This window comes from Coregonus clupeaformis, chromosome 7, assembly GCF_020615455.1.
Source record: "Coregonus clupeaformis isolate EN_2021a chromosome 7, ASM2061545v1, whole genome shotgun sequence".
Taxonomy (NCBI): Eukaryota; Metazoa; Chordata; class Actinopteri; order Salmoniformes; family Salmonidae; genus Coregonus; species Coregonus clupeaformis.
Window position 1 is genome coordinate 31,480,135 of NC_059198.1, and position 24,948 is coordinate 31,505,082.

Genomic DNA, 24,948 nt, shown 5'->3' on the forward strand with positions numbered 1-24,948 from the left:
TATTTGTAACATATTCTAAAACTTTCACTTTGAAAATGTGGAGTAGGTTGTGTAGATCTGTAAGAAAAAAATGTAATTGAATCCCTTCTATATAACATTTTAAGGCAGCAAAATGTGAAAAAAATTCAAGGGGGTGTAGACTTTCTATGAGCACTGTATTTTTTCCCCATTCACTAGGCTACACTTGACAAGCAGTTCCCTTATTCCACCACTTGGCACCGTGCATACACATGGTCATGGCTGTGCGTAAATTGACGCACACTCTCAAGCAAACTTTCATATTGATAAATCTCACACAGTGTGGAAATGATCTCATGCATGGTTTACACACAGATTTGTGCCTACGCATGATTGATATATGAGGTCCCTGGTGCGCTGTCATCTACTATTCTATCTTAAAAGATTAACCTGAAGCTGGGATTATTTACTTTTATGTGAGTGTCAAAATTATTCTTTGATCTTTTTTAACCAGCTATGGCTCTATGGCTTTTCTCAGATGTAACAGCAGTGGTTGGTTATTCTGTCTTTTTGGTAAATTATTCATTGTTTCTGTTTGTTCACACAAATCATGAATGATTCAGAAAGAGAGACTCTGAGACAAATCACCCAATACCCCAATTAGAAGACAATGGTTTGTGCATGCGTGTGTGTGTGTGTGTGTGTGTGTGTGTGAGTGTGTCTCACCCATTAAGTTGGGATTGTGTCAACTGGAATCCCCCACATAAGTAATTAATACAAATTAACCAACATGGTTTCTCCGAAACTGAAATGTGATATTGTGTGAATGTAATTTCTGCTGAGAGAGATAACAATAGTTACTGGCGTAAAGCTCATTACCTATATTGAGTGCATCCGAAAAAGACACTCACGACCCCCCACTTCAAAATCTGCTACACACAGTTAAACCTAACACCACCTATACTCTACATACAGTATATGTTACTAAATAAATGGCCCAAAACAATTAATGCTTCTTTAGATAATTACACTATGGTGCAGTTGGCTAGTGCATCGACCGTGATAAGTCTAATGGGGGCATCCCAAATGGTACCCAATTCCCTACCCAAGAAAGCAAAGGTAAGTGAACTAAATGACTATCGCCCTGTAGCACTCACCTATGTCATCATGAAGTGCTTTGAGAGACTAGTCAAGGATCATATAACCTCTACCTTACCTGTCACCCTAGACCCGCTTCAATTTGCTTACCGCCCCAATAAATCCACAGACGATGCAATCGCCATCACACTGCACACTGCCCTATCCCATAGCTACGCCCCTGCCCAGTCATGTGAAATCCATAGATTAGGGCCTAATGAACTGATTTCCTTATATGAACTGTAACTCAGTAAATCCGTTGAAATTGTTGCATATTGCGTTTATATTTTTGTTCAGTATACATTTAGGGGAATAATTATCATTGTTGTAGTTATTCTAATGCTGTGATGTGGCCATTTGGAGCTGCAGTTTAAGCCTGACTGCTTCTTAAGTCGAATGATCTTTAGTGCTCTCTCTTCCTCAGGCCTTGATCTGGTGTGGTGCTCGCTGTATATATTAGAGCTACTATTTACAGTCTTATTACAGTTCATTCACACTACATACTACACCCACACATCTGACACATGTAGCCTACAACTTCAAGGTCAAACCAATCTTGGTGTGAGTGTGTGTGCCTGTGCCTGTGTGTGTATGTGTGTGTATGTGTGTGTGTGTGTGTGTCGACATGCATGCTTGCATTTTTGTGCTTGCTTGGTGGTGTGATTTTCAAGCGACATGGTTATAAATGTCATTTTGTTGGTTGGCCTACAGAGGAACAGAAGGTATCACTGACTCGCTGACATGCTTCCTAAAACAAACAGGAACACACTGACATCAGAACCCAAGGAGAGCTGGAAAACGTATGACAAAAATGCCTTTGATATACAACACACTGATATTAACTCAAAAAGAGAAAGGATAAATCTTTTACAAAAAGTGTTTTGTTTCCATCCATTATCCATACTATGATTGCATATTTCACACACATCATTCCTCAAACGCAAACTTGCCAGCATCCAACATTTGTTATGACGACATCGCCAGGGATACAGCATCTGTCTCCCATATTACATTTGTAGCATCGCCGGGTGCAACTCAACACCTATCTCTTGAGTTGTAAGTCGACAGATCCTCCTGAGGAATCTCCTCACCCCTCTACTCCCTCTCCCCCCTCACCTCCCTCTCGCTCGCTTTCCCTTCTCAAACTCATTTCCTCACCTTCCTTTCACTTATATCTCCCTCCTCAAATCCCCACACCCTTCTACTCTCCCTCTCATCCCTCTCCTCATATCTCTTTCCCCGTGTATCTCCCCTTCACAATCTCATATTCTCCCAAAGCCTATCTCTCTGGTCCAAAGCACCGGTTGAAGGGATTACACACCTCCCTGTGCCAAGTCCACTACAGACCAGCTCTGATACTCTTTCTGCGTCCCAAATGGCACCCTATTCCCTATATAGTGCACTACTTTTGACCAGAGCCCTTAGGACCCGGGTCAAAAGGAGTACATTGCATATAGGACTAGGGAATCATTTGGGACATATACTCTGTGTGAATAACCCACCCATCGTCTCTGTTGACGTTCAGCTTTTCTAATGAGGCCACATCATCTCAAGGGGCTTTCAAGATTTATTGGAGTGATTTAGTTAGGATTTGTTGGCGCGATTCACATTGGTTGTCCATACTGGTGTGACCAACTGGATCTGTTAGCCTGCTAAGCCTAGGCATTAACTTGGAGCTAACACAAGTCTTCAGGTCTAAGAAAAGTTAGGCTACTAATCATGCGAGTGCAGTTCACCGAATCACCTCCATTACACTGTTCATCGTTGATGATTGGGATAGTTAACTTTCAGCCTGACTGTATGGTCGTCTTTTGAGGTTGACGACAAGACACTGGCGTCCATCTTATTTTTTCCCCTATAGATTGAGGAACCTTCCTTCATCACATCCGACCAAAACTCTATTTGACCTCTTTCTTTCTCTCCCTTCCTCTCCTTTCTCTTTCTTCCTGTCTCTTCCCTCTGTATCTTCTGCACACCATATCTCTCCTAGCCTTCAGACTGGCCCATCATTCTTACTGTCTCTGTGCGTCTCTTGGTATTCCTCTTTTGGGTGTGTCTTCCTAAGCCCTGTGGCGTTCTGTCTTTTCTTGCATCAGAACGAAACAGCATTACATCATTGCAACAGAACGGCTGATCATGCGGAGTGAGAGAGGAGGCCCATCCATCTTAATATTTCAAATGCAGACTCCAATTTGTTAAGGCTAGGGGATGATCCCTGCTGATGGACGACCCAGTAGCTCCTTTATTAAACAAGTCATTAATTTCTGTCCCATGGCCGTCCAGCTCTTATTCTCCTCTCATTCCCTCTGTCCTTGTCCATCTTGTCCTTTCTCTCTCTCTCTCTCTCTCTTTCTCTCTCTCTCTCCCTATCTCTCTCTCTCTCTCTCCCTCTCTCACTCTCCCTACCTCCCCTTGGACAGTATCTCATTCCATCGCCTCTCCATTTCCTACCCTTTGTCTTTCTCCCCCTCTTTACACCTTTCATGTTCCCTTTATCCTTCTCAGTGTCATTTTTCGCTCTATGTCTCCCTTGGAGAAAATGCTGAAACAGAGAAATGTAATAGTTGAAGGGAGGATGATGATTCTCTGTAATGGGTCTATCATGTGATGTCCCACAGCAGGCCAGACAGACGGCAACAGTAATGCATCTACATACCCACACCTACTGCCAGGTGGCAAGGCTCAGCACAGCACAGCTAAACAAGTAAACAATGCATTGCTTTCAGTGGGTTGCTGAAACAGACGTCACCAGTATTTTACTGGATACTGATGTTACAGTAAATAAACCAGGCTACAAGAAAAGGCTGGCCCTCCAAAATGTACATAAAAGAAGAAGAAAAAAGATGTCACCTTGTTTGAAAAGAAAAATGCTAACACATTTATTTAAACAGTGGTTGTTTCAATCCTTCATTTCGTCCAACTTCTCATCCAGACCCACACTGTTCTGCAAAGATGACATTTGGAGATCCCACTACCTCTCATCTCACCCTGGACCAGCCGCAAAGCCCTGACTTCTGCCTCTTCCAAAGCTGTCAGTTTCAAAGGGACTGAGATTTTGTCTGTTTTAGCTGAGCTTTTTTAGGACTTTTTCAAAGCTTCCCTCCGTCCCCCACCCCCTGTCCCCCCTCTCTCTCTTTCTCTCCCTGGAATTCGGCTTCCTCTAAAACATATTCAGTTTTTTCCTCTCACTCTGTCTTCCTCAGAATAACTCTGTCTTTGTTATTGCAGGGAAACAGGGAAATATGTAAACCTATTTGTGCTTTCTTCAGCCACAGGAAGTGGCTCTCGCTAGGAAGTGTGTTATAAAGAGGAGGCCTTCAAACGACAGTCGCCCACCAGAAACGTAAAAAAGTAATATGTGATTTGGCTAAAGTATAACCATATTTGACATTTTGTTTCATATTATAACTTTGTTTCAGATTAGGCCTAGTGTGAAAATGTCAGTGTGTTCAAACAACCAATCAAATGTATTTATAAAGCCCTTTTTACATCAGCAGATGTCACAAAGTGCCATACAGAAACCCAGCCTAAAACCCCAAACAGCAAGCAATGCAGATGTAGAAGCACGGTGGCTAGGAGAAATGACCATGCCGAATCTTTTCAGCCTCCTGAGGGGGAAGAGGCATTGTCGTGCCCTCTTCCCGACTCTGTTGGTGTGTATGGACCATGATAGTTCCTTAGTGATGTGGACACTGAGGAACTTGAAGCTCCTACTGCCCCGTCTATGTGCTTTGTTGTATTGTTGTTTACGCACCCTGTAAACAAACCGACAAGGAACTTTTGATTTCCATATTAACATGCTATTAAGAACATAATTTATCGATACATCCATTTTCAAATAGTCAACCTCAATAAAAACGTTTCAAATTAACCAACAGAAATGTAAACAAAAAGTCACTTGAATCAAAGGAGCAGAGAATTCCATCACCTTCCATCAATTCCATTACAAAACTACGACATGTATCACATTTTTTATATTGTTTTGCTCAAAAGGTTTTTGATTGTGTCAGGTGCAATGCCTGTTAATGACAGCTAGTGTCACGATCGTCGGATATAGAGGACCAAGGCGCAGCGTGGAAGGTGAACATACTTATTTATTAAATGATACACGAACAAAACAACAAATCGATACGTGACGTCCACAGGTGCAAAACACAAACCAACACGGAACAAGATCCCACAAACACTGTGGGAAAACCACCTGACTAAATATGGTTCCCAATCAGAGACAACCAGCAACAGCTGATACTCGTTGCCTCTGATTGAGAACCACTCTGGCCAACATAGATATACAAAAAACTAGACTAGACACAACGAGCACAAAACATAAACTCTACACACCCTGGCTCAACTTAAAAGAGTCCCTAGAGCCAGGGCGTGACAGTACCCCCCCCTAAAGGCGCGGACTGCAACCGCGCCTAAACATCACCGAACAGGGGAGGGCTGGGTGGGCATTCCTCCTCGGAGGCGGTTCCGGCTCCGGGCTTGACCACCACCCTCTACTAACCCCCCCCGTAGTGCCCCTGGTCTGGTCTAGCCCCACTGGCTGGAGCTGGACTGGACTTCGGTGGAGCGGATTGCTCAGGCTCCGGTGTGTACCTGACCAGGCACCGGTGAAACGGGCACGGGCTGGCGATGCGCACCACAGGTTTGGTGCGGGGAGCAGGAACAGGCCGGACCAGGCTGGCGACGCGCACCATTGGCTTGGTGCGGGGAGCAGGAACAGGCCGGGCCGGGCTGGCGACGCGCACCACTAGCTTGGTGCGGGGAGCAGGAACAGGCCGGACCGGGCTGGCGATGCGCACCACAGGTTTGGTGCGGGGAGCAGGAACAGGCCGGACCAGGCTGGCGACGTGCACCATTGGCTTGGTGCGGGGAGCAGGAACAGGCCGGGCCGGGCTGGCGACGCGCACCATAGGCTTGGTGCGAGGGGCAGGAACAGGCCGGGCCGGGCTGGCGACGCGCACCATAGGCTTGGCGCGATGGACAGGAACAGGCCGGACCGTACTGGGAACACACACCACTGGCCTTACACGGGGATCAGGAACGGGCCGGACCGGACTGGCAACACACTTCAGTACCTCTCGCCGTGCCTCTACATTTTCCTTCCCTCTATACACCAATGGCTCCCGTAACCCGGTGGCCTTATCTCCTCGTCCACCAACTCGCCCCTTATCTGCCTCCAGTGGCCCCGTCGTCCCTGCCATGTGCCCCCCCCCCTAAAAATTTATTGGGGGTGCCCCTCGCCTGTCCGACGACTGCCCAGTTGGCGCCGCTTCTCCTCTCCTGCCTGGGCACGCTGCTTGGTCCTGTATTGGTGGGATCTTCTGTCACGATCGTCGGATATAGAGGACCAAGGCGCAGCGTGGAAGGTGAACATACTTATTTATTAAATGATACACGAACAAAACAACAAATCGATACGTGACGTCCACAGGTGCAAAACACAAACCAACACGGAACAAGATCCCACAAACACTGTGGGAAAACCACCTGACTAAATATGGTTCCCAATCAGAGACAACCAGCAACAGCTGATACACGTTGCCTCTGATTGAGAATCACTCTGGCCAACATAGATATACAAAAAACTAGACTAGACACAACGAGCACAAAACATAAACTCTACACACCCTGGCTCAACTTAAAAGAGTCCCTAGAGCCAGGGCGTGACAGCTAGGGTATTGGGCACAGGAGGTTGGTGGCACCTTAATTGGGTATGATGGGCTAGTGGTAATGGCTGGAGCGGAATAAGTGGAATTCTATCAAATATATCCGTTCCAGCCATTATTATGAGCCCAATATTAGCCCCCAAAAAATTCAATCACCCACCAACTGAGATAAAGCTGGACTAGCCCATTTAGTATTTTCCCGAACTGCCCTATGGCCAGTCCGTTTCTGCCACCACCCTGGCTCCACCGCTGAGCACCACTGTCATCCCTGAGAGAGAGAGAGCCCCAGGCAACACCCACGCTGTGGGGTTAACCCTCCTGTTGTCCTGGGGTCATTCTGACCCCAAATTAAATCTTTTGCCGACAAAATATGTTTTTTATTCATCAATTGGTCTGAAAATAACGGTAGTTGTTTAATACTATGCTCTTTATGATTCAAACAAATTTGAAGTAATTTGATTGAATTATGGGTGTTTTACTAAATGTAATAACTTCTGTTGTCCTCTGGGGTCAAAAAGACCCCGCAGCACAAAGTTTACATACTGCTTGGCAAAACATCTTTGATCATGTTTCTTTGATGTGTGGGGTCAAGCAATGGTTATGACAACAACAACAACAACAAAAAGTATTTTCTCACAGGTGTTTGGGCATTTACATTTTAGTCTGAGAGACAGGCAGCACAATGAGGAGGCAGAAGTTTTATAATGCACAGGAGGCTTGCAAGATAATTTTTGAAATAAAAGAAAATAATGACCAGGAGGACAATGCTGCACATAATGAGGATGAATCAACTGATGAAGAGGGTTCAGGGTCAGAAGAGGAGGAACATAATGATGAGGTGATAGATTCAACATACAGACAGCATGCTACTTCTTCCTCCGAAGATTCCCCCACATCTCCTGCTGCAGAAATGGAAGATGATTATGAATATAAGGAAATGGATGAACGTGATGATGACGTAGAATCTGAAGCTGGTATGGAAGAAGTGTCAGAAGTGGAGCACTGCACCTATTATGATGAAGAATCAACAGATGAGGTAGAATCTGAAGTTGAAATGGAAGAAGTGTCAGAAGTGGAGGACATCATCTATTATGATGAAGACGAAGAATCAACAGATGAGGTAGAATCTGAGGAAGAGGACCGAGCTGAGATGGGTCCTCTTCCTCAGATTCTACCTCGTCTGTTGATTCTTCATCTTCATCATAATAGATGATGTCCTCCACTTCTGACACTTCTTCCATTTCAACTTCAGATTCTACCTCATCTGTTGATTCTTCATCATAATAGGTGCAGTGCTCACTTCTGACACTTCTTCCATACCAGCTTCAGGATTCTACGTCATCATCACGTTCATCCATTTCTTATATTCATAATCATCTTCCATTTCTGCAGCAGAGATGTGGGGAATCTTCGGAGGAAGCAGCATGCTGTCGTATGTTGGATCTATCACCTCATCATTATGTTCCTCCTCTTCTGACCCTGAACCCTCTTCATCAGTTGATTCATCTCATTATGTGCAGCATTGTCCTCCTGGTCATTATTTTCTTTTATTTCAAAATGATCTTGCAAGCCTCCTGTGCATTATAAAACTTCTGCCTCCTCATTGTGCTGCCTGTCTCTCTCAGACTAAAATGTGAAATGCCCAAACACCTGTGAGAAAATACTTTTTTGTTGTTGTTGTTGTCATAACCATTGCTTGACCCCACATCAAAGAAACATGATCAAAGATGTTTTGACCCCACACATCAAAGAAACATGATCAAAGATGTTTTGCCAAGCAGTTTGTAAACTTTGTGCTTCGGGGTCTTTTTGATCCCAGAGGACAAGAGTTATTACATTTAGTAAAACACCCATAATTCAATCAAATTACTTCAAATTTGTTTGAATCATAAAGAGCATAGTATTAAACAACTACCGTTATTTTCAGACTAAAGATGTAACACAGAATTGATTGAAAATGTATACTGTATGCTTTATAAACCGTCAAACCAGGCGGGTCATTTTTGACGCCAGAGGACAAAAGGTGTGATTATGGGCTGTCATTAATAAAAATAAAATGATTCAAAAACAGCATCCTCACTAAACTTTTACAAATACCACTCAGTGATAAGTCAAATAGTCAAAATAATAATAGGTCAAAATAATTCATTGTTTCATTGTAATTTTACCTAAAAACAGGGTATAATTTTATGTAAACAAGGTCTATTGGCTCTAAATTCCAAAACAAATGAAAAAAATTCTAGTAATGGGTTGAACAGAAGTAAGACTAAAGATGTAACACAGAATTGATTGAAAATGTATACTGTATGCTTTATAAACAGTCAAACCAGGCGGGGTCATTTTTGACCCCAGAGGACAAAAGGTGTGATTATGGGCTGTCATTAATAAAAATAAAATGATTCAAAAACAGCATCCTCACTAAACTTTTACAAATACCACTCAGTGATAAGTCAAATAGTCAAAATAATAATAGGTCAAAATAATTCATAGTTTCATTGTATTTTTACTTAAAAACAGGGTATAATTTTATGTAAACAAGGTCTATTGGCTCTAAATTCCAAAACAAATGAAAAAAATTCTAGTAATGGGTTGAACAGAAGTAAGACTAAAGATGTAACACAGAATTGATTGAAAATGTATACTGTATGCTTTATAAACAGTCAAACCAGGCGGGGTCATTTTTGACCCCAGAGGACAAAAGGTGTGATTATGGGCTGTCATTAATAAAAATAAAATGATTCAAAAACAGCATCCTCACTAAACTTTTACAAATACCACTCAGTGATAAGTCAAATAGTCAAAATAATAATAGGTCAAAATAATTCATAGTTTCATTGTATTTTTACTTAAAAACAGGGTATACTTTTATGTAAACAAGGTCTATTGGCTCTAAATTCCAAAACAAATGAAAAAAATTCTAGTAATGGGTTGAACAGAAGTAAGACTAAAGATGTAACACAGAATTGATTGAAAATGTATACTGTATGCTTTATAAACAGTCAAACCAGGCGGGGTCATTTTTGACCCCAGAGGACAAAAGGCGTAAGGCATTTGGGAGGACAACACGAGGGTTAAGTCATGCCTCTCGTGGCTCTTGGCTGCATGGCCCTGAAAGGCAGAGAGAGGAGGATGATACATTTAGTCTAAGGAAGGATGGAAAGCACAACAGTTTAGTGGAAGGAGGGAAGGAAGGAATGAAGGAAGGGGCCCCTTAAAAGGAGGGAATATACCTCTTCATGCAGTGAACGGAAGGCGGAATGGATGATATCTTGAAGGGAAATAGAGGAGAGAAAGAGTTAAAAATATAAAGTGCTTGAGCGCATTAGAATTGGATGGGGGAATAACAATCCCATGAGTGGTACCAGAGGGAATGAGGGATAGGAGAAAAATAGGGATAAATTATAGAGTTATAAATTGCAGAGAAGTACAGATTGGGAGGTGTTCCATATCAAAGTCATTGATTGGAAATATGTCACGATGACTAATCAGCTAATCAAACTGCGTGATTAACCTCATTTGAGAAATGCATGTCATTCCAGAAACAAAACTTTATCAGGTTGTTTAAAAAGTACAGCATCTGCTCCATAAACATTCCCATTGAGATATGGTAAGGTTTAATAGCAGCAGTCACTGAGGTCCCCTACAGAGCAGCAAATCCCTCCCCCTCCTCATCACACCATGTCCCAGTATATTTATACATGGGAGCTCAGTGACCCACACCACCACTGCCTCCCCACAAGCATTTTGCTATAACATCTGCTAAATATGTGTATGTGACCAATACAATTTGATTTGATCATTTCCAATAGTAAACCTGTTTATTGCTCTCTTTAAGTACAATACAGTAGCACCACAGCCCACATCGCAGTCTCCATCTCTGCCTTCAAACCCACCTTTTCAAAGGTCAAAGAGCACACACACACGCATGCATACGCACGCATGCACGCACATACACACACACACACTATACACAAACACACACACAATCCACCCCCCTCCCCACACACACTTCAATAATATCTCAGACATGGAAACAGCTGATGTGTGCAGTCCACTGGTACAGCCATAATCAGTAATACATATCTATATGTGACAGGCTTTAGAGATTCCTGAGGGGGTGCTGCCTGAACCAGAGTGATCTGACCCACCAAGCCGCTGTGTTTTATGGTTAGATGATGCCGAGACCCTGTTTGGATTCTTTCCACACGAAGTAATATAAACTGCGTCCCAAATGACGCCCTGTCCCCTATATAGTGCACTAATTTTGACCACACCTACACTGTACATATGTAGGATCTTAATTTGATCACTTTTTTGTTGCTGAGTATTTTCCTGCACCGCAGGAAATGCAGATGAGCTTCATGATTTATATAAATTCACTGAGAACTCGCATTAAAACACGGTTATATTAACAGTATTGCACTTTTCATGTAGCCTAATTTTGACCAGCTAATAGCCTAACCACCGATCAAGCAACATTATGGACTAAACGTTCAAATCCTGTTGCTGCAGAATTATTTTGCTACAACAATACTGGTCAAATGAAGATGCTACAAACTCATATGAGCATAGAGCATAAGGTGCCCACGGATATCAGATTTCAGTTACAGTTAAGATCATGGACGTCAAAAGAAGTAATGATTGTTCAGGTATTTCCTTCAGCTTTGCCTTGCCGTGTGTCTGCTATATATAGATTAATTAGGGACAGACAAAACAAGAATAGGATAATGAAGGTGGATGTAAAGGGATGGATTAAGGAAGTTGGCTGATGGTTTCAATCCCCCATGACAAGGAAAGGTAGATGAGAGAGATGTTGAGATAGGGATGGGCATACATTACAATTAGAAAATACAACTACAAAATACCCTAAAGACCAATGTATCAAAATAAAATATAAGCTACTTTTGCAAGTAAACGACCGAACAGAAACAACATTCTCAGTAACGGTTACAGAAAATTCTTACTTGCTATGACTGTGATATGTTGTTGTTAATCTACCTTAGTTGAATGCACTGTCTGCTAAATGACCAAAATATAAATGTATATGTGAAAATGAACAACTGCAAAGCACACTTGCTATTGTCATTGACCTTGTTTCGGGGCGGCGCTCATTAGAATAATACTCAGCATGCCTTGCAATTGTTATTTTTTACATATACATTTACATTTAGTTAATTTAGGAGACACTCTTATCACACCATAGTGACATCAAACTTTTGATACCAATGTAGGGTGAAAGGGGGCCACAAAATGTTTAACTTCTTTAAAGAAATGGTATAGAAAAGTATTTTGTATTTAGAAAATTACAGCTTTCGAAAATATCTTGTTAGAAAATACATTGGACTGTAGTTCAGCCCAATGTATTACACATACAAAATACTCAGAAGTAATTCAAATACGTATTTCAAATACATGTAACAGAACTACTACCCTTCTCTGCTTTGAGAATGGTTAAGTGTGAGAGACAGGGCAAGTTGGAGAGAAAGAAAGGCTTAGGAGATGAAGAGAGTGACAGAGAGAGGAGGAAAGAGAGAGAGAAAATGCAAAATGAGAGAGTTTGTGAGAAAGAGAGATATCAAAGGAGGATCGAAGGATAGAGCCCCCTGAGCGTGAGGTGTAAGAAATTCAGATGGGTGGAGGGAAGCGAGAAAGTGTGAGAGTAAAGAAAAAGGTGTCAGGTGGAATGGGTGCTCGAGACTGAGCAGGTAATTATTAATAGCAGGGGTTTGATTAGTTAAGTGTGGTTAAGGGAAGCGATAGGGTTTCCATCTTTCCCTCCTAAAATAGGCGGAGGGGAGGGGTATAAAAAAGAAAGGAGTGGACCCTCGTCTCTTTATCAGACCTCCACCCCACCTCTCTGGCCCCTTTCTCCGTCTCCTCCATACTACTCCTCACCTTAACTCAGGTAAGGCTGCGTGCTTTGGGCAACAACCAGGGCTGGGGTCAATTCCATTTTAATTCCATTTTAATTCAGCCAATTCAGGAAGTAAACATTGGGATTTCAGTTTACTTCCTGAATTGAAATGGAATTGACCCCAACCCTAGTAATAACATGAATTGGTCACCACAGTAGAGAAGATAAATAATTCAATTTTAGGCAGTTTTGCAGTACACTTACTAACAACTACTTTGGGAAAAACATGTCAAAATTCTACGCAAGCTGTTGTTTAAGTATGGCGGTTACATGTTGGAAAATAGCATGAACAGGTGCAATTTGTGGTGTTAGTTAGTTGTATAATGTGAATAGCTACTGTATAAAGAATATGAACAAAATGACCAAACCGTTCAACAATGATGAAGAGGACATTAACTAAGTATGGTGCAAATTGCTAACCTTCCCTCATTATCATTCTGTATGTGATTACGTTGAGTCGTTGAGAATGATTAATGCATTTGCATGATACTCATGTGTTCATATCTCCATGTTAATGTATATTCATGGAGTGTCAGTGAACTATTTTAGTGGCTATAGCCTCTGTTAATTAAACAGAGACAAATAATAGATGTGTCCCAAATGGCACCCTATTCCCTATATAGTGCACTACATTTGACCAAGACCAAATAAGGCCCTGGTCAAAAGTAGAGCACTTTGTAGGGGAAAGGGTGCCATTTGGTACGCATAAAACGTGTTGTTTGTGTGTTATGATGAAATATGTATGACTTAAAGACTTTAGATGTTGCTTTAAATGCTAATGAGTAGCTTAAGCGATTTACACATTTTTATTTATTGAATAATAGTATATTATTCTGTTTGTGTTTTATGTAAATGTCTCGTGACGTGGTTTCATTATTGACATGTTTGGCATTTGCATGTAGATTATTGATTGTCCCATTGTCCCAGATGGAGTTATGAGATTATGTGATTAGTTGATTAGATAAGATTACATTATTACACTGCGAGTCACAGCTGTACCTTTGTGTACCAGCCAGGATACTACTACACAATGCCTGTTGTTGTAGCTACTTAGTCATTGAATTGTGGTAGCCAGACCTGGTTTCAGATACTATTTGAAATATTTTTTGCATTAACCTACCTGGATAACCAGGTGGGCAAGGTTTGCACTGGGACCGCTCTATTGGTTCCATTGCTACAGTCAGATTTGGTCAAGTACAGATAACGTATTCGAACACAGGTCTGATTGTTCAGTTGTACTGTGGCGGTACAGTAGGTAGGTAGCTCAGCAGTTCTTTTCAGCACCATGCTGTGAGATAAGATAGTGGACTTTTTTGATATGTCCAAAGATGATCCCCCACAATCCATCTGGGTGTTGTTATTATGGCCGTGCCACTCGGATCACTGCTCTTTGGGTTTTGATATTGTTACCATGACAAGAGAGGCTGACTCCACTTTTTATAATGAAATCAATGACTTGCAGAATCAATAGCATTTGTTCTGAAGGACCGTGAATACCAAACATTAGATTGGATACACTTAGCACAAGATAGCAGCCATAACTAAATACATCATTACCCTTGGAGCTACAGCATTGTGTTGTAGCCACCCATTTGAGCTGTTCTTTACACACTTTCAACAATTCATTTACAAGTTGGCTATCATTCTGAATCAAAATCCTCCAATAAAATGCTTCTGCTGGACAGTAGGCTAAAACAAGCAGAGTCCCAGTTTGTTGCGTTTAAATCATTCTGATTCACATAGTGGGTATTTAAATGTAAAATCAGCTGTAAGTAAGAGCCCTACAGGGTATATGAGTCCAGAGTCACAAAACATTATCTCACCAACAGCACACAGACGTACATAATGCATGTACACAAACACACACAAACTCATCCCTGCCCCATGGGAGCATGCACACACACACACACACACACTCATAACCCCCCCATGTGCACACCTAACCTATACCAAGCACACAGATCAAATCTAAGTTCACACACGTCACAGACATATTAGCAAAGCAACACATTCATACATACAAACACACACTCTCACTCGCACACTGACACTAGAAACGACCGCATACAAACATACACATGCTATAGTAAACTGAGATCGAGGGGGCTTAACTTAAGGGGCTCGAGTTTCTTGAGACGCAAGTACATTCTCCCTTGATTCCTTGCTCTCCTCACCCACACCCGGCCTGCCTAGACCCAGAACCCCCTCCTCCAAACATGCACACGCACGCACACACACACACACACTATGCAGCTGTTGTAATGAAGGCTAGGAGTCGGTCCGTTCTCCTGAAGCGCGGTTGGGTTTCCCTCACCTCTGGGTGAGAAGAAGGGCACAGCCAGCTCTCACGCAGGAAAAAAATGAGGGTTTCATATTTATACTTTTCATTGGAGCCAAAGGGTTAGCCAAATGGAGGAGTGTTGGAAAGGGGTTGGGTGAAAGGAAGCGCTAGATCTCAATAAGATGAGGCTGACTGTTAAGGCATTCGCATAGGACAAACTGTGGAAAGAGGCTAACTACTAAATAGGGTCTTGTACGCTCCTATAGAGAGCAATAGTAATGGCGTCTTTTTGTAGGCACTAACTCCACCATGGCTCATTGGCCAAAGCCTATGGGAAAATGAATGTTTTTTTTTTGGGTTTTTGGATAAACGGCAAAGTAAGGTCTGTGGTAAACACAGGCTTAGGAGACTTTATATGTCTTGTTCTATGAGATCATCTTCATCAGCTAATGTCACTTTTTGTGAATTTTGAAGCATTTATGTAATCAAAACAAGCACATAAAGCACATAACCCTTACGGAAAAACCACATGAATTTCACGTGATCACATGTGAAAACATGTTATCGTGTGATCACATGTCAAATTAATGTGATAACATGGGGATGCAAGATTTCCACGTGTGTCACGTTCGTCGTGTAAAGGATCGGACCAAGGTGCAGCGTGATATGCGTACATAGTAGTTTATTATATAAACACCGACAAAATATCAAATCCAACAGAACGTGAAGTTCAAAAGGCTAAACATCCAACAAGCCAAACAGAAACAAGATCCCACAACATAGGTAGGCAAAATGGCTACCTAAGTATGATCCCCAATCAGAGACAACGATCGACAGCTGCCTCTGATTGGGAACCACACCCGGCCAACATAGAAATACACATACTAGATATTCACACCCATATATATACACCCTGACCAAACCAACTAGAGATCTCTATGTCAGGGTGTGACAACGTGACAACATGTGAGCACGTGAAAACTTGATCTCATGTGAAATAAATGTGACAACATGGGGATGCCAAATGTCAACATGTGATAATTCATAAAGGCCATGTTAACTAACTGATATTATCTCACAGAACAAAACATCTCCTAAGCCTGTGATAACCTCAGACCTTATTTTCGGCGTTTTTCCCAAAACCCCATTCTTCCCCCATTAATTTCCCCCATAGAAACGGCCAAACGAACCAGAGGCAACGCATTTCCGTATTTTAGGACTACAAGCTGGCGAGCTCTATTGTACTATATATGTCTAGCTGGGCCTTTTTTCTCACTTATCCCATGAGCCATTGCTGCAGCAGTGTCTTAGGGAAATATCTTAGAGCACCCTACTTGGCCCTGCAGTCCTGACACCCTGGAGCAGGGCCACCCCTAAGGGGCCATTACAGACGTAAACGAATCCAAAGATAGATGTATAAATTGCCCTTGCACGATATCATAGCACGGCAACCACACGGCAACCACACGGCAACCACACCTCAACCCACTAATCCATTCCTCAATCACTCCTTCTCAACACCACTCGCTCCCCAACTCTCCTCCTCCTTTCCTCTCCTCCTCCTCTCCTCGCCTCTCCTCTTCTGGGAGACAGATGGGGGCTGGGGGGGGGGGTTAGGAAGGGTATGGTGATACATTTGTAAGTATGAAGCAATTGACTTCAATGGCACACAAGGTCGGACACACAGGGCCAAGGGGTTTGGACACACACACAGCTCGCCTTTCAAAGTGTAAGACATATGGAGCCCCCGTCCAACTCGATAGCTCTACACAGCTCTAACTCTTGTTCTGTGGTATGTCCAACGGCCTCCTAGCTCCACAGCTCTAGCTCTTGTTCTATGGTATGTCCGACACAGCATAAGGCTCAGATCCTATGGCGCTAACCCTGCTGAGTAGACGCCTGGAGACCTGCCACGTTTCTCTTATAATACCCCCAACCTCAACCCCCTCCCAAAAAGCACGCAAAAACTAAATGGAGAACTGAGCACCCCCCACCCCCTCCTCCATTTTCTCCTCCTCTCCCTCCTTTCTAATTCGTTCTCTCAATATCTCGCTCTCGCCCTGATTTCTTGCTCCAGTTCACAAGTCTCAGCAGTGTAATATGAGAATGTCTCTCTCTGTTCCCTTTGCTCTCATGTACCCTTGTGTTCAACTTCTTTCCCCCCTTTTCTTCTCCTCCTTCCTTCTTCTCCCCCTCTTTCTTAACGTTCCAGCTGCCGAGATGGCGATGAACAGCATTCTCAACGCTGCCGATATCAAGAAAGCCCTAGACGCATTCGCAGGTGAACAAACTTCATTTTATTTTCTTACATCACATTTAGGAACAGTCCAGGACTAAGAAGCATTCTCAATGAAGATTCTCCATTGAAAGAGTTTGTTTTTTGTCCAGGACTAGGCTTAATCTGTGTATGGGAAACCATCCCATAATGTGTCAACAAGAAAACACTGAATAGAGGCTAATAATGCTTAGTAAAGGTATAATTCTGTCACGGTTACTAAGCCAGAACCCAGAAGCAGACCAGGACAAGGTACTTTGAGACAAAGGTGAGTGTTTATTTAATAGATTCCCGAGTGAGGCTGAATAATCCAGGGAACAGAGCGGGTGGCGTGGATGGGTTGTTGAGGGTGCAGTGGTAGGTCCAGTATGGCTCGGCAGCCGCCGACCATCAGGCAGAGGTTGGGTGAAGGTTCCGGGTGAGAGACTGCAGACAGAACAAAACGGAGGTAAGTACACAGCAAGTCAACAAGGTGCAAAACAACAAAACTAACGCTAGATGTTCCAAGGCTGATACACGGACAAACATACTGTTCATGGCTAACGATCCGGCAGGAACTGGATGTTAGGCCAGAGCCTAAGAAGGGTGATGATCAGGACCAGGTGTGCAGATTGCTGATGGGATGCAGGTGCGGAAATCAAGAGAGCTCCCCGGAGCGTTCCCGAACCCTCGGGAAACTGGAGACCACGAACAGAAAAACTAGTCACCAGACAGAACCCGACTCAGACTGCCGGGATCGTTACAGTACCCCCCCTCCGACGAACGCCACCGGGCGGACTCCCCGGAGCGCCAGGATGGAGGCGGTAGAAGTCACTGATGAGGTCAGCATCTAGGACCTGTCGCCGCGGAATCCAACTCCTCTCTTCAGGACCATACCCCTCCCAGTCCACGAGATACTGGAAACCCCGGCCCCGCCGTCTGGAATCCATGATGCGACGCACCGTGTAGGCAGGACCACCTCCGATCATCCGAGGAGGAGGAGGAGGAGGCGGAGGAGGCAACAGAGGACTGAGGAAGACAGGCTTGAGGCAGGAGACATGAAAGGTGGGATGGACTCTGAGCGTCCTCGGTAGTTTGAGTCGAACTGCCACTGGATTGATCACCTTCTCCACCACAAACGGACCAATGAACTTCGGTAACAACTTCCTAGACTCAGTCCGTAACGGAAGATCCCGTGTGGCCAACCAAACCCTATCTCCGATGGTATAGGTGGGAGCGGGGATCCGGCGACGATTCGCCTGGAGCTGATACCGGTCCGAAACTCTAAGGAGTGCCTTTCTGGCCCGATGCCAGGTCCGGTGGCAACGACGAATATGGGCCTGAACAGAAGGCACTGAGAGCTCCTTCTCCTGAGAAGGGAACAGGGGAGGTTGGTAGCCATACAGGCACTGGAAGGGAGACATCCCAGTGGCAGATGTAGGGAGAGTATTGTGGGCATACTCAACCCAAGGCAACTGAGAGACCCAGGAGGTGGGGTTGGAAGAGACCAGACAGCGTAGCGTGGATTCCATCTTCTGGTTGGCTCTCTCCGCCTGACCATTGGATTGGGGGTGAAAACCAGATGTGAGACTGACTGTAGCTCCAATGGCCAAACAGAAGGACTTCCAGACAGCAGAGGTAAACTGAGGGCCACGGTCGGAAACGATATCACTGGGCAAACCGTGGACCCTGAAAACCTCCCTAACCAGGATCTCGGACGTCTCCGAGGCAGAGGGAAGCTTGGCAATTGGCACAAAGTGGGCGAACTTGCTGAATCTGTCCACGATAGTCAGAACGACCGTGTTCCCCTCAGAAGCGGGCAACCCAGTGACGAAGTCCAGGGCCAGATGCGACCATGGTCGCGGGGAATAGGAAGGGGGTGAAGTAGTCCAGAGCTGGGCCGATTGGTACTCTTATTCTGCGCACACACTGGACAGGCAGCAACAAAACCCCGAGTATCCTCGGCCATGGCAGGCCACCAAAAAGCGTCTGCGAAGAAACGCCATTGTCCGAGCCACGCCAGGGTGACAAGCCATCTTGCTGGCGTGGGACCATTTGAGGACAGCAGGACGAACCGACTCAGGCACAAACAACCGACCGGGTGGACCGTTACCGGGACCGGGCTGAGTCCGAAGGGCCGCCAGCACCTCCTCCTCAATCTTCCACATAACTGCTCCCACGACGCAGTTCCGGGGGAGAATTGTCTCGGTCTTGGACCCACTCTCCTCCGTCTTGGAGAACATCCGGGACAAGGCGTCCGCCTTGCCGTTCTTAGATCCAGGTCGGAACGTCAGGGAAAACTTGAATCGTCCGAAAAACAACGCCCACCTGGCCTGGACGGGAGTTGAGACGTTTAGCCGATTGCACGTAAGCAAGATTCTTGTGGTCAGTCCAGACAATAAACGGTTGCTCCGCCCCCCTCCAACCAGTGGCGCCACTCCTCCAAGGCAAGTTTCACCGCGAGAAGCTCCCGGTTACCCACATCGTAATTCCTCTCCGCAGGCGAAAGGCGACGAGAGTAGTAGGCGCAGGGATGGAGTTTACTGTCCGTGGAGCATCGCTGCGACAGGATGGCGCCAACTCCCACATCAGACGCGTCCACTTCAACGACGAACTGACGGGCCGTGTCCGGTTGAGAGAGAATCGGTGCGTTGGTGAATCGCCTCTTCAAATCCAGAAACGCTCGATCCGCCTCCGGATTCCACTTGAAGGTCCTGATACTGGAAGTCAAGGCAGTTAACGGAGCGGCCACACGGCTGTAATCCCGGATGAATCTGCGGTAGAAATTCGCAAACCCCAAAAATCTCTGGAGCTGCAATCTCGTACCGGGCTGGGCCCATTCCAGAACCGCTCTAACCTTCTCCTGGTCCATCCTAATCTCTCCCCTGGAGATGATGTACCCGAGAAAGGATGTCGTGTGGGCGTGAAACTCGCACTTCTCGGCCTTCACGAACAGGCGATTCTCCAACAATCGCTGCAGAACCTGCCGGACATGCTGGACGTGGTCGGAAGGTTCCTTCGAGAAGATCAGAATGTCATCCAGGTAAACAAACACAAAGAGACCGATCATATCTCTCAGGACGTCGTTCACCATACTCTGGAATACCGCTGGAGCATTGGTCAGTCCAAACGGCATCACCTGATACTCGAAGTGACCCATCGGTGTATTGAAACCCGTCAACCACTCGTCCCCCTCTCTGATCCGGACCATGTGATACGCATTGCGTAGGTCTAGCTTGGTGAACACCGTAGCACCCTGTAAGGAGTCGAAGGCAGAACTCATCAAGGGCAGGGGATACTTGTTCTTGACCGTGATGTCATTCAACCCCCGATAATCAATACACGGTCGAAGAGAGCCATCCTTCTTACCCACAAAGAAGAATCCTGCCCCCAGGGGTGATGACGAGGGACGAACGAGACCAGCAGCTAGGGACTCCTTGATGTAGGTCTCCAACGCCTCACGTTCAGGTCGGGAGATACTGTATAACCTTCCCTTGGGGTAGACAGCTCCAGGGAACAGGTTGATGGCACAATCATATGGTCGGTGGGGAGGGAGTGACAGAGCCTTCTGCTTACTGAAAACTTCCCCAAATCGTGATATGTCTCGGGAACCAGGGACAAATCTGGGGGGTTTAGCCTCAATCACCTGACTGGGAACCGAATGGGGGCAGGCAGTCTTGAGACAGTTAGCATGACAATCAAGGCTCCAACTCGTTACCTTGCCCGTCACCCAATCGAACGTGGGATTGTGTTCCTTCAGCCAGGGGTATCCAAGGACCAGAGGAACATGGGAAGACGGCAGAATGAAGAATGAAATCATCTCAGAATGATTCCCCGACAACCGCATCTTAACCGGTTCAGTCCTCATCGTGATACGTGCCAGACTACTGCCGTTCAGAGTGGTCGCTTCAATGGCTTCCGGCAATTGCTCCTTGGAAAGCCCCAGCTGTTCCACCAACTCGGCATCAAGAAAGCTTCCATCGGCACCTGAATCGATAAAAGCGTTAATCGCTAAGCTCTGATTCCTGTTCACAAGGGTAGCCGGGAAACGGGGTCTGACAGAGGTACTGAGAGGTTGAAACTGGCTCGCTAAAAGTCCTCCCAACTTTAGCGAGCCGGGCAGTTTGACGACCGCCGGGAACAAGTGGAGATGTAATGTCCCGAGCTACCACAGTAGAGGCAGCAGTTGGTCTTACGTCTATGTTGACGCTCCTCCTTGGTTAACCCGTGCCGCCCCACTTGCATGGGTTCAGAATCGGGAGAGAGGACCTCTCCACTAATCCTTTGTGGTGGAGAATGATCGACGTGTTCTGGTCCACCACCCGACCCGACTGGGAACTGAGAAGCTGATCGATTGGATGGACCCCATTGCTTCTCCCTCCTTCGCTCTCGGACTCGATTATCCACCCGAATAGACAAGGCTACCAAGCTGTCCAGGTCACTAGGCTCCGGATAGGAGATCAACTCATCCTTGAGCTGCTCCGACAGACCCTGGTAAAAGGCCGCTTGCAGAGACTCCTCGTTCCACCCACTCTCCACAGCCAACGTCTTGAACTCGATCACGAAGTCGGCCACGCTGCGAGTTCCTTGGTGAAGCGAAAACAGGCGCCTAGCTGCGTCCCTCCCTCGGACGGAATGGTCGAAGAGCTTCCTCATCTCGGCCGTGAACCCCTGGTATGAAGCCATGCAGGGATCCTGTCGTTCCCAAACGGCTGAAGCCCACTCCAGCGCTCGACCACGCAGCAACTCAATCACAAAGGCTATCCTAGCCTTGTCTGTGGCATAAGAGTAGGGCTGTAGATCGAACACTAATCCACACTGCATAAGGAAGGAACGGCATCTTCCCAGCTCCCCCTCATATTTATCCGGCGTCGGAACCTTGGGCTCACGGAAGGACACAGCTTCAGAAGCGGCAGGCGAGATGGGTGAAACCGGTAGTGGATCCTCCACCGGACACTTGCGTTGGTTCTGGACCTCCGTCAGACCGGTAGAAAGGTTCCGAACTGACAACGCGATCTCCTGTAGTACCGTGCTATGATGGCCCAACATCTTCTCCTGCTGGGTAATGGCATGGCGAACAGAGTCCAGGTCCGCTGGGTTCATTACTGGCCGGATCGTTCTGTCACGGTTACTAAGCCAGAACCCAGAAGCAGACCAGGACAAGGTACTTTGAGACAAAGGTGAGTGTTTATTTAATAGATTCCCGAGTGAGGCTGAATAATCCAGGGAACAGAGCGGTGGCGTGGATGGGTTGTTGAGGGTGCAGTGGTAGGTCCAGTATGGCTCGGCAGCCGCCGACCATCAGGCAGAGGTTGGGTGAAGGTTCCGGGTGAGAGACTGCAGACAGAACAAAACGGAGGTAAGTACACAGCAAGTCAACAAGGTGCAAAACAACAAAACTAACGCTAGATGTTCCAAGGCTGATACACGGACAAACATACTGTTCATGGCTAACGATCCGGCAGGAACTGGATGTTAGGCCAGAGCCTAAGAAGGGTGATGATCAGGACCAGGTGTGCAGATTGCTGATGGGATGCAGGTGCGGAAATCAAGAGAGCTCCCCGGAGCGTTCCCGAACCCTCGGGAAACTGGAGACCACGAACAGAAAAACTAGTCACCAGACAGAACCCGACTCAGACTGCCGGGATCGTTACAAATTCACTTCTTGTATTGCACATTAGTGGCTTATATGTGTTCTCTATACTAAAGTTTTAACGGGTAGATCCCCTTGGTCCAACAGACACATTGGATGTGTTCCAAATAGCACCCTATTCCCTATAGTACACTCCTTTTGACCAGAGCCTTATGGGATCAACACATTTTTACATATTTATGATACTGTAATAACACATCATATATGACATAATTATGATACTGTAATAGCACATCATATCTGACATAATTATACTGTAATAACACATCACATCTGACATAATTATGATTCTATAATAACTGGTATTGTGTAACACATCTGCCAGAGGATGCCAGCTAGTCCTGGGGTTGGCACAGTCCTCTGACCTATAGAATTGATGTGACCACTGGCACAACACAAGCTCTGAATCCACACACACAGATACATGTACACACAGACAAACGCCGCATCACAGTGTAAAAATAGTAATTTCTTAATTAAGGCTTGTTTGGCATTAACGTTTAGCCTCTGGGGTGTTGTATCCAGGCAGTCACCCATGTAGTTTTTTGTACTTTGTGTGTGTGTGTGTTCACTAAACTGTGTGTCCATTATGCCGTGCAGCGGCTGACTCGTTTGACCATAAGAAGTTCTTTGAGATGGTGGGTCTGAAGGCCAAGTCAGCTGATGATGTGAAGAAAGCCTTCCTGGTGCTGGACGCTGACGCCAGCGGGTTCATAGAGGAGGAGGAGCTCAAGTAAGAGACACACACAGGGAGACACACACAGGGAGACACACACACACAGAGACAGACATACACAGAGACACAGAAAAACACAGACAGAGACACACACCGACACTTTGACTGACCACACACTCCTTGATTGATTAAACAAAATACAGCGTGTGGTGACTGACCAGTGACCACGTGGACATGCATCCGCATCCCACATACACATACTCATGGTTAACTGTTTAGGCACCAGAGCGTTCCTAATTGTTGCACTGTCTGTACTCAAGTCTCCCTGCCCTCCTGCTGTTGTCCATAGGTTCGTACTGAAGGGATTCGCCTCAGACGGCAGGGACCTGACCGATAAAGAAACCAAAGCATTCTTAAACGAAGCCGACAAGGACGGGGACGGCATGATCGGCATCGACGGTAAGAAAACTATCTCTCTGACCGACGGACACGTACTCACCTGTGTCATCACAGCGTAATCAGACCAGAGTCTACAGAGTGTTCTAACCTCTTGTCTCTTCTTGTTCTCTTTCAGAGTTTGTTGCCCTGGTGCACGAGTAATAGACTCCTCCCTAAACCGACTAGTGCTCCACCACCCGGCCCCGACACTCACTCCCCCTCTCCCAGTCTGCAGCCGACCCCCACACACCCCCCTCATCCCTCCACCTACCCTCACTGACACCCAGCTCTCTCCCACTCAAGCGCACTACTACTACTGCACTGGAGGAAGGGGGTCGTGGCTCCCGCCCCCCCACCCCGCTAACTTACCCCTCTCCCCCACTCCCACCCACAACCCCCACCCTATTTATTTTTTCCTTTTTATACAAGCATATGTGTTTCTGTTTATGTATAGTTATCAGACCACCTGGAAGGCCAATAACCTCAAGTTAAAATAATAATGTAGATATTTCAAAATGAGAGAAAGTCATATCTCCTTTGAGTTGATTTTACTTCACCCCCGTTTTCTCTCTCCCTCTTCCCCCACTCTTTCTCTTTCTCTGTCCCTTGTTTCTGTCTCTCTCTTCTATCTCTATTTCAACTTTCTGGCACTGCTCCCCTCCTTTCCTTTCCTCCCCATCCCTCCATCCCTCTCTCCTTTGGTAATGAGCTGTTGTAAAAACACACCAAAAGATGAAAGAGGTCAAGCTGTGAAAGAACAAAATAAAATAAAGAAATGCCTCAAGAACAACTGACTCACTCCGATGCTTCCTTTAATGCTTCCTCTGTTTGTCTCCTTCACTTCTTTGATTGGTAGTGCTGAGCGATTAGTGGTTTTTGAGGTCGGTTCGATTACAAAAAAAGTATTCACGGTTATATTTTGCCTTTTACTGCAGTGGGCTAAATCAGGGTCACACAGAGTGATT

The 24,948-nt window shown here is 45.5% G+C and overlaps 1 protein-coding gene across 2 annotated transcripts in view; it reads left to right on the forward strand.

Moving 5' to 3' along the window:
- LOC121569731 (parvalbumin-7) overlaps positions 1-24,777 on the forward strand; it is a 56,784-nt gene extending 32,007 nt beyond the window's left edge. Inside the window, exons 1-5 of one of the 2 annotated variants that reach the window (XM_041880886.1) lie at positions 12,566-12,672; positions 17,175-17,243; positions 23,470-23,602; positions 23,895-24,004; positions 24,120-24,777. In XM_041880886.1, coding sequence (XP_041736820.1) covers positions 17,183-17,243; positions 23,470-23,602; positions 23,895-24,004; positions 24,120-24,145 — 330 coding nt within the window. In that variant the 5' untranslated portion in view covers positions 12,566-12,672; positions 17,175-17,182 and the 3' untranslated portion in view covers positions 24,146-24,777. Of the gene's footprint in view, positions 1-12,565; positions 12,673-17,174; positions 17,244-23,469; positions 23,603-23,894; positions 24,005-24,119 lie in introns of those variants that run through there. The other variant, XM_041880887.2, reaches the window with a different exon arrangement.
- The last annotated feature ends 171 nt before the right edge of the window (positions 24,778-24,948 follow it).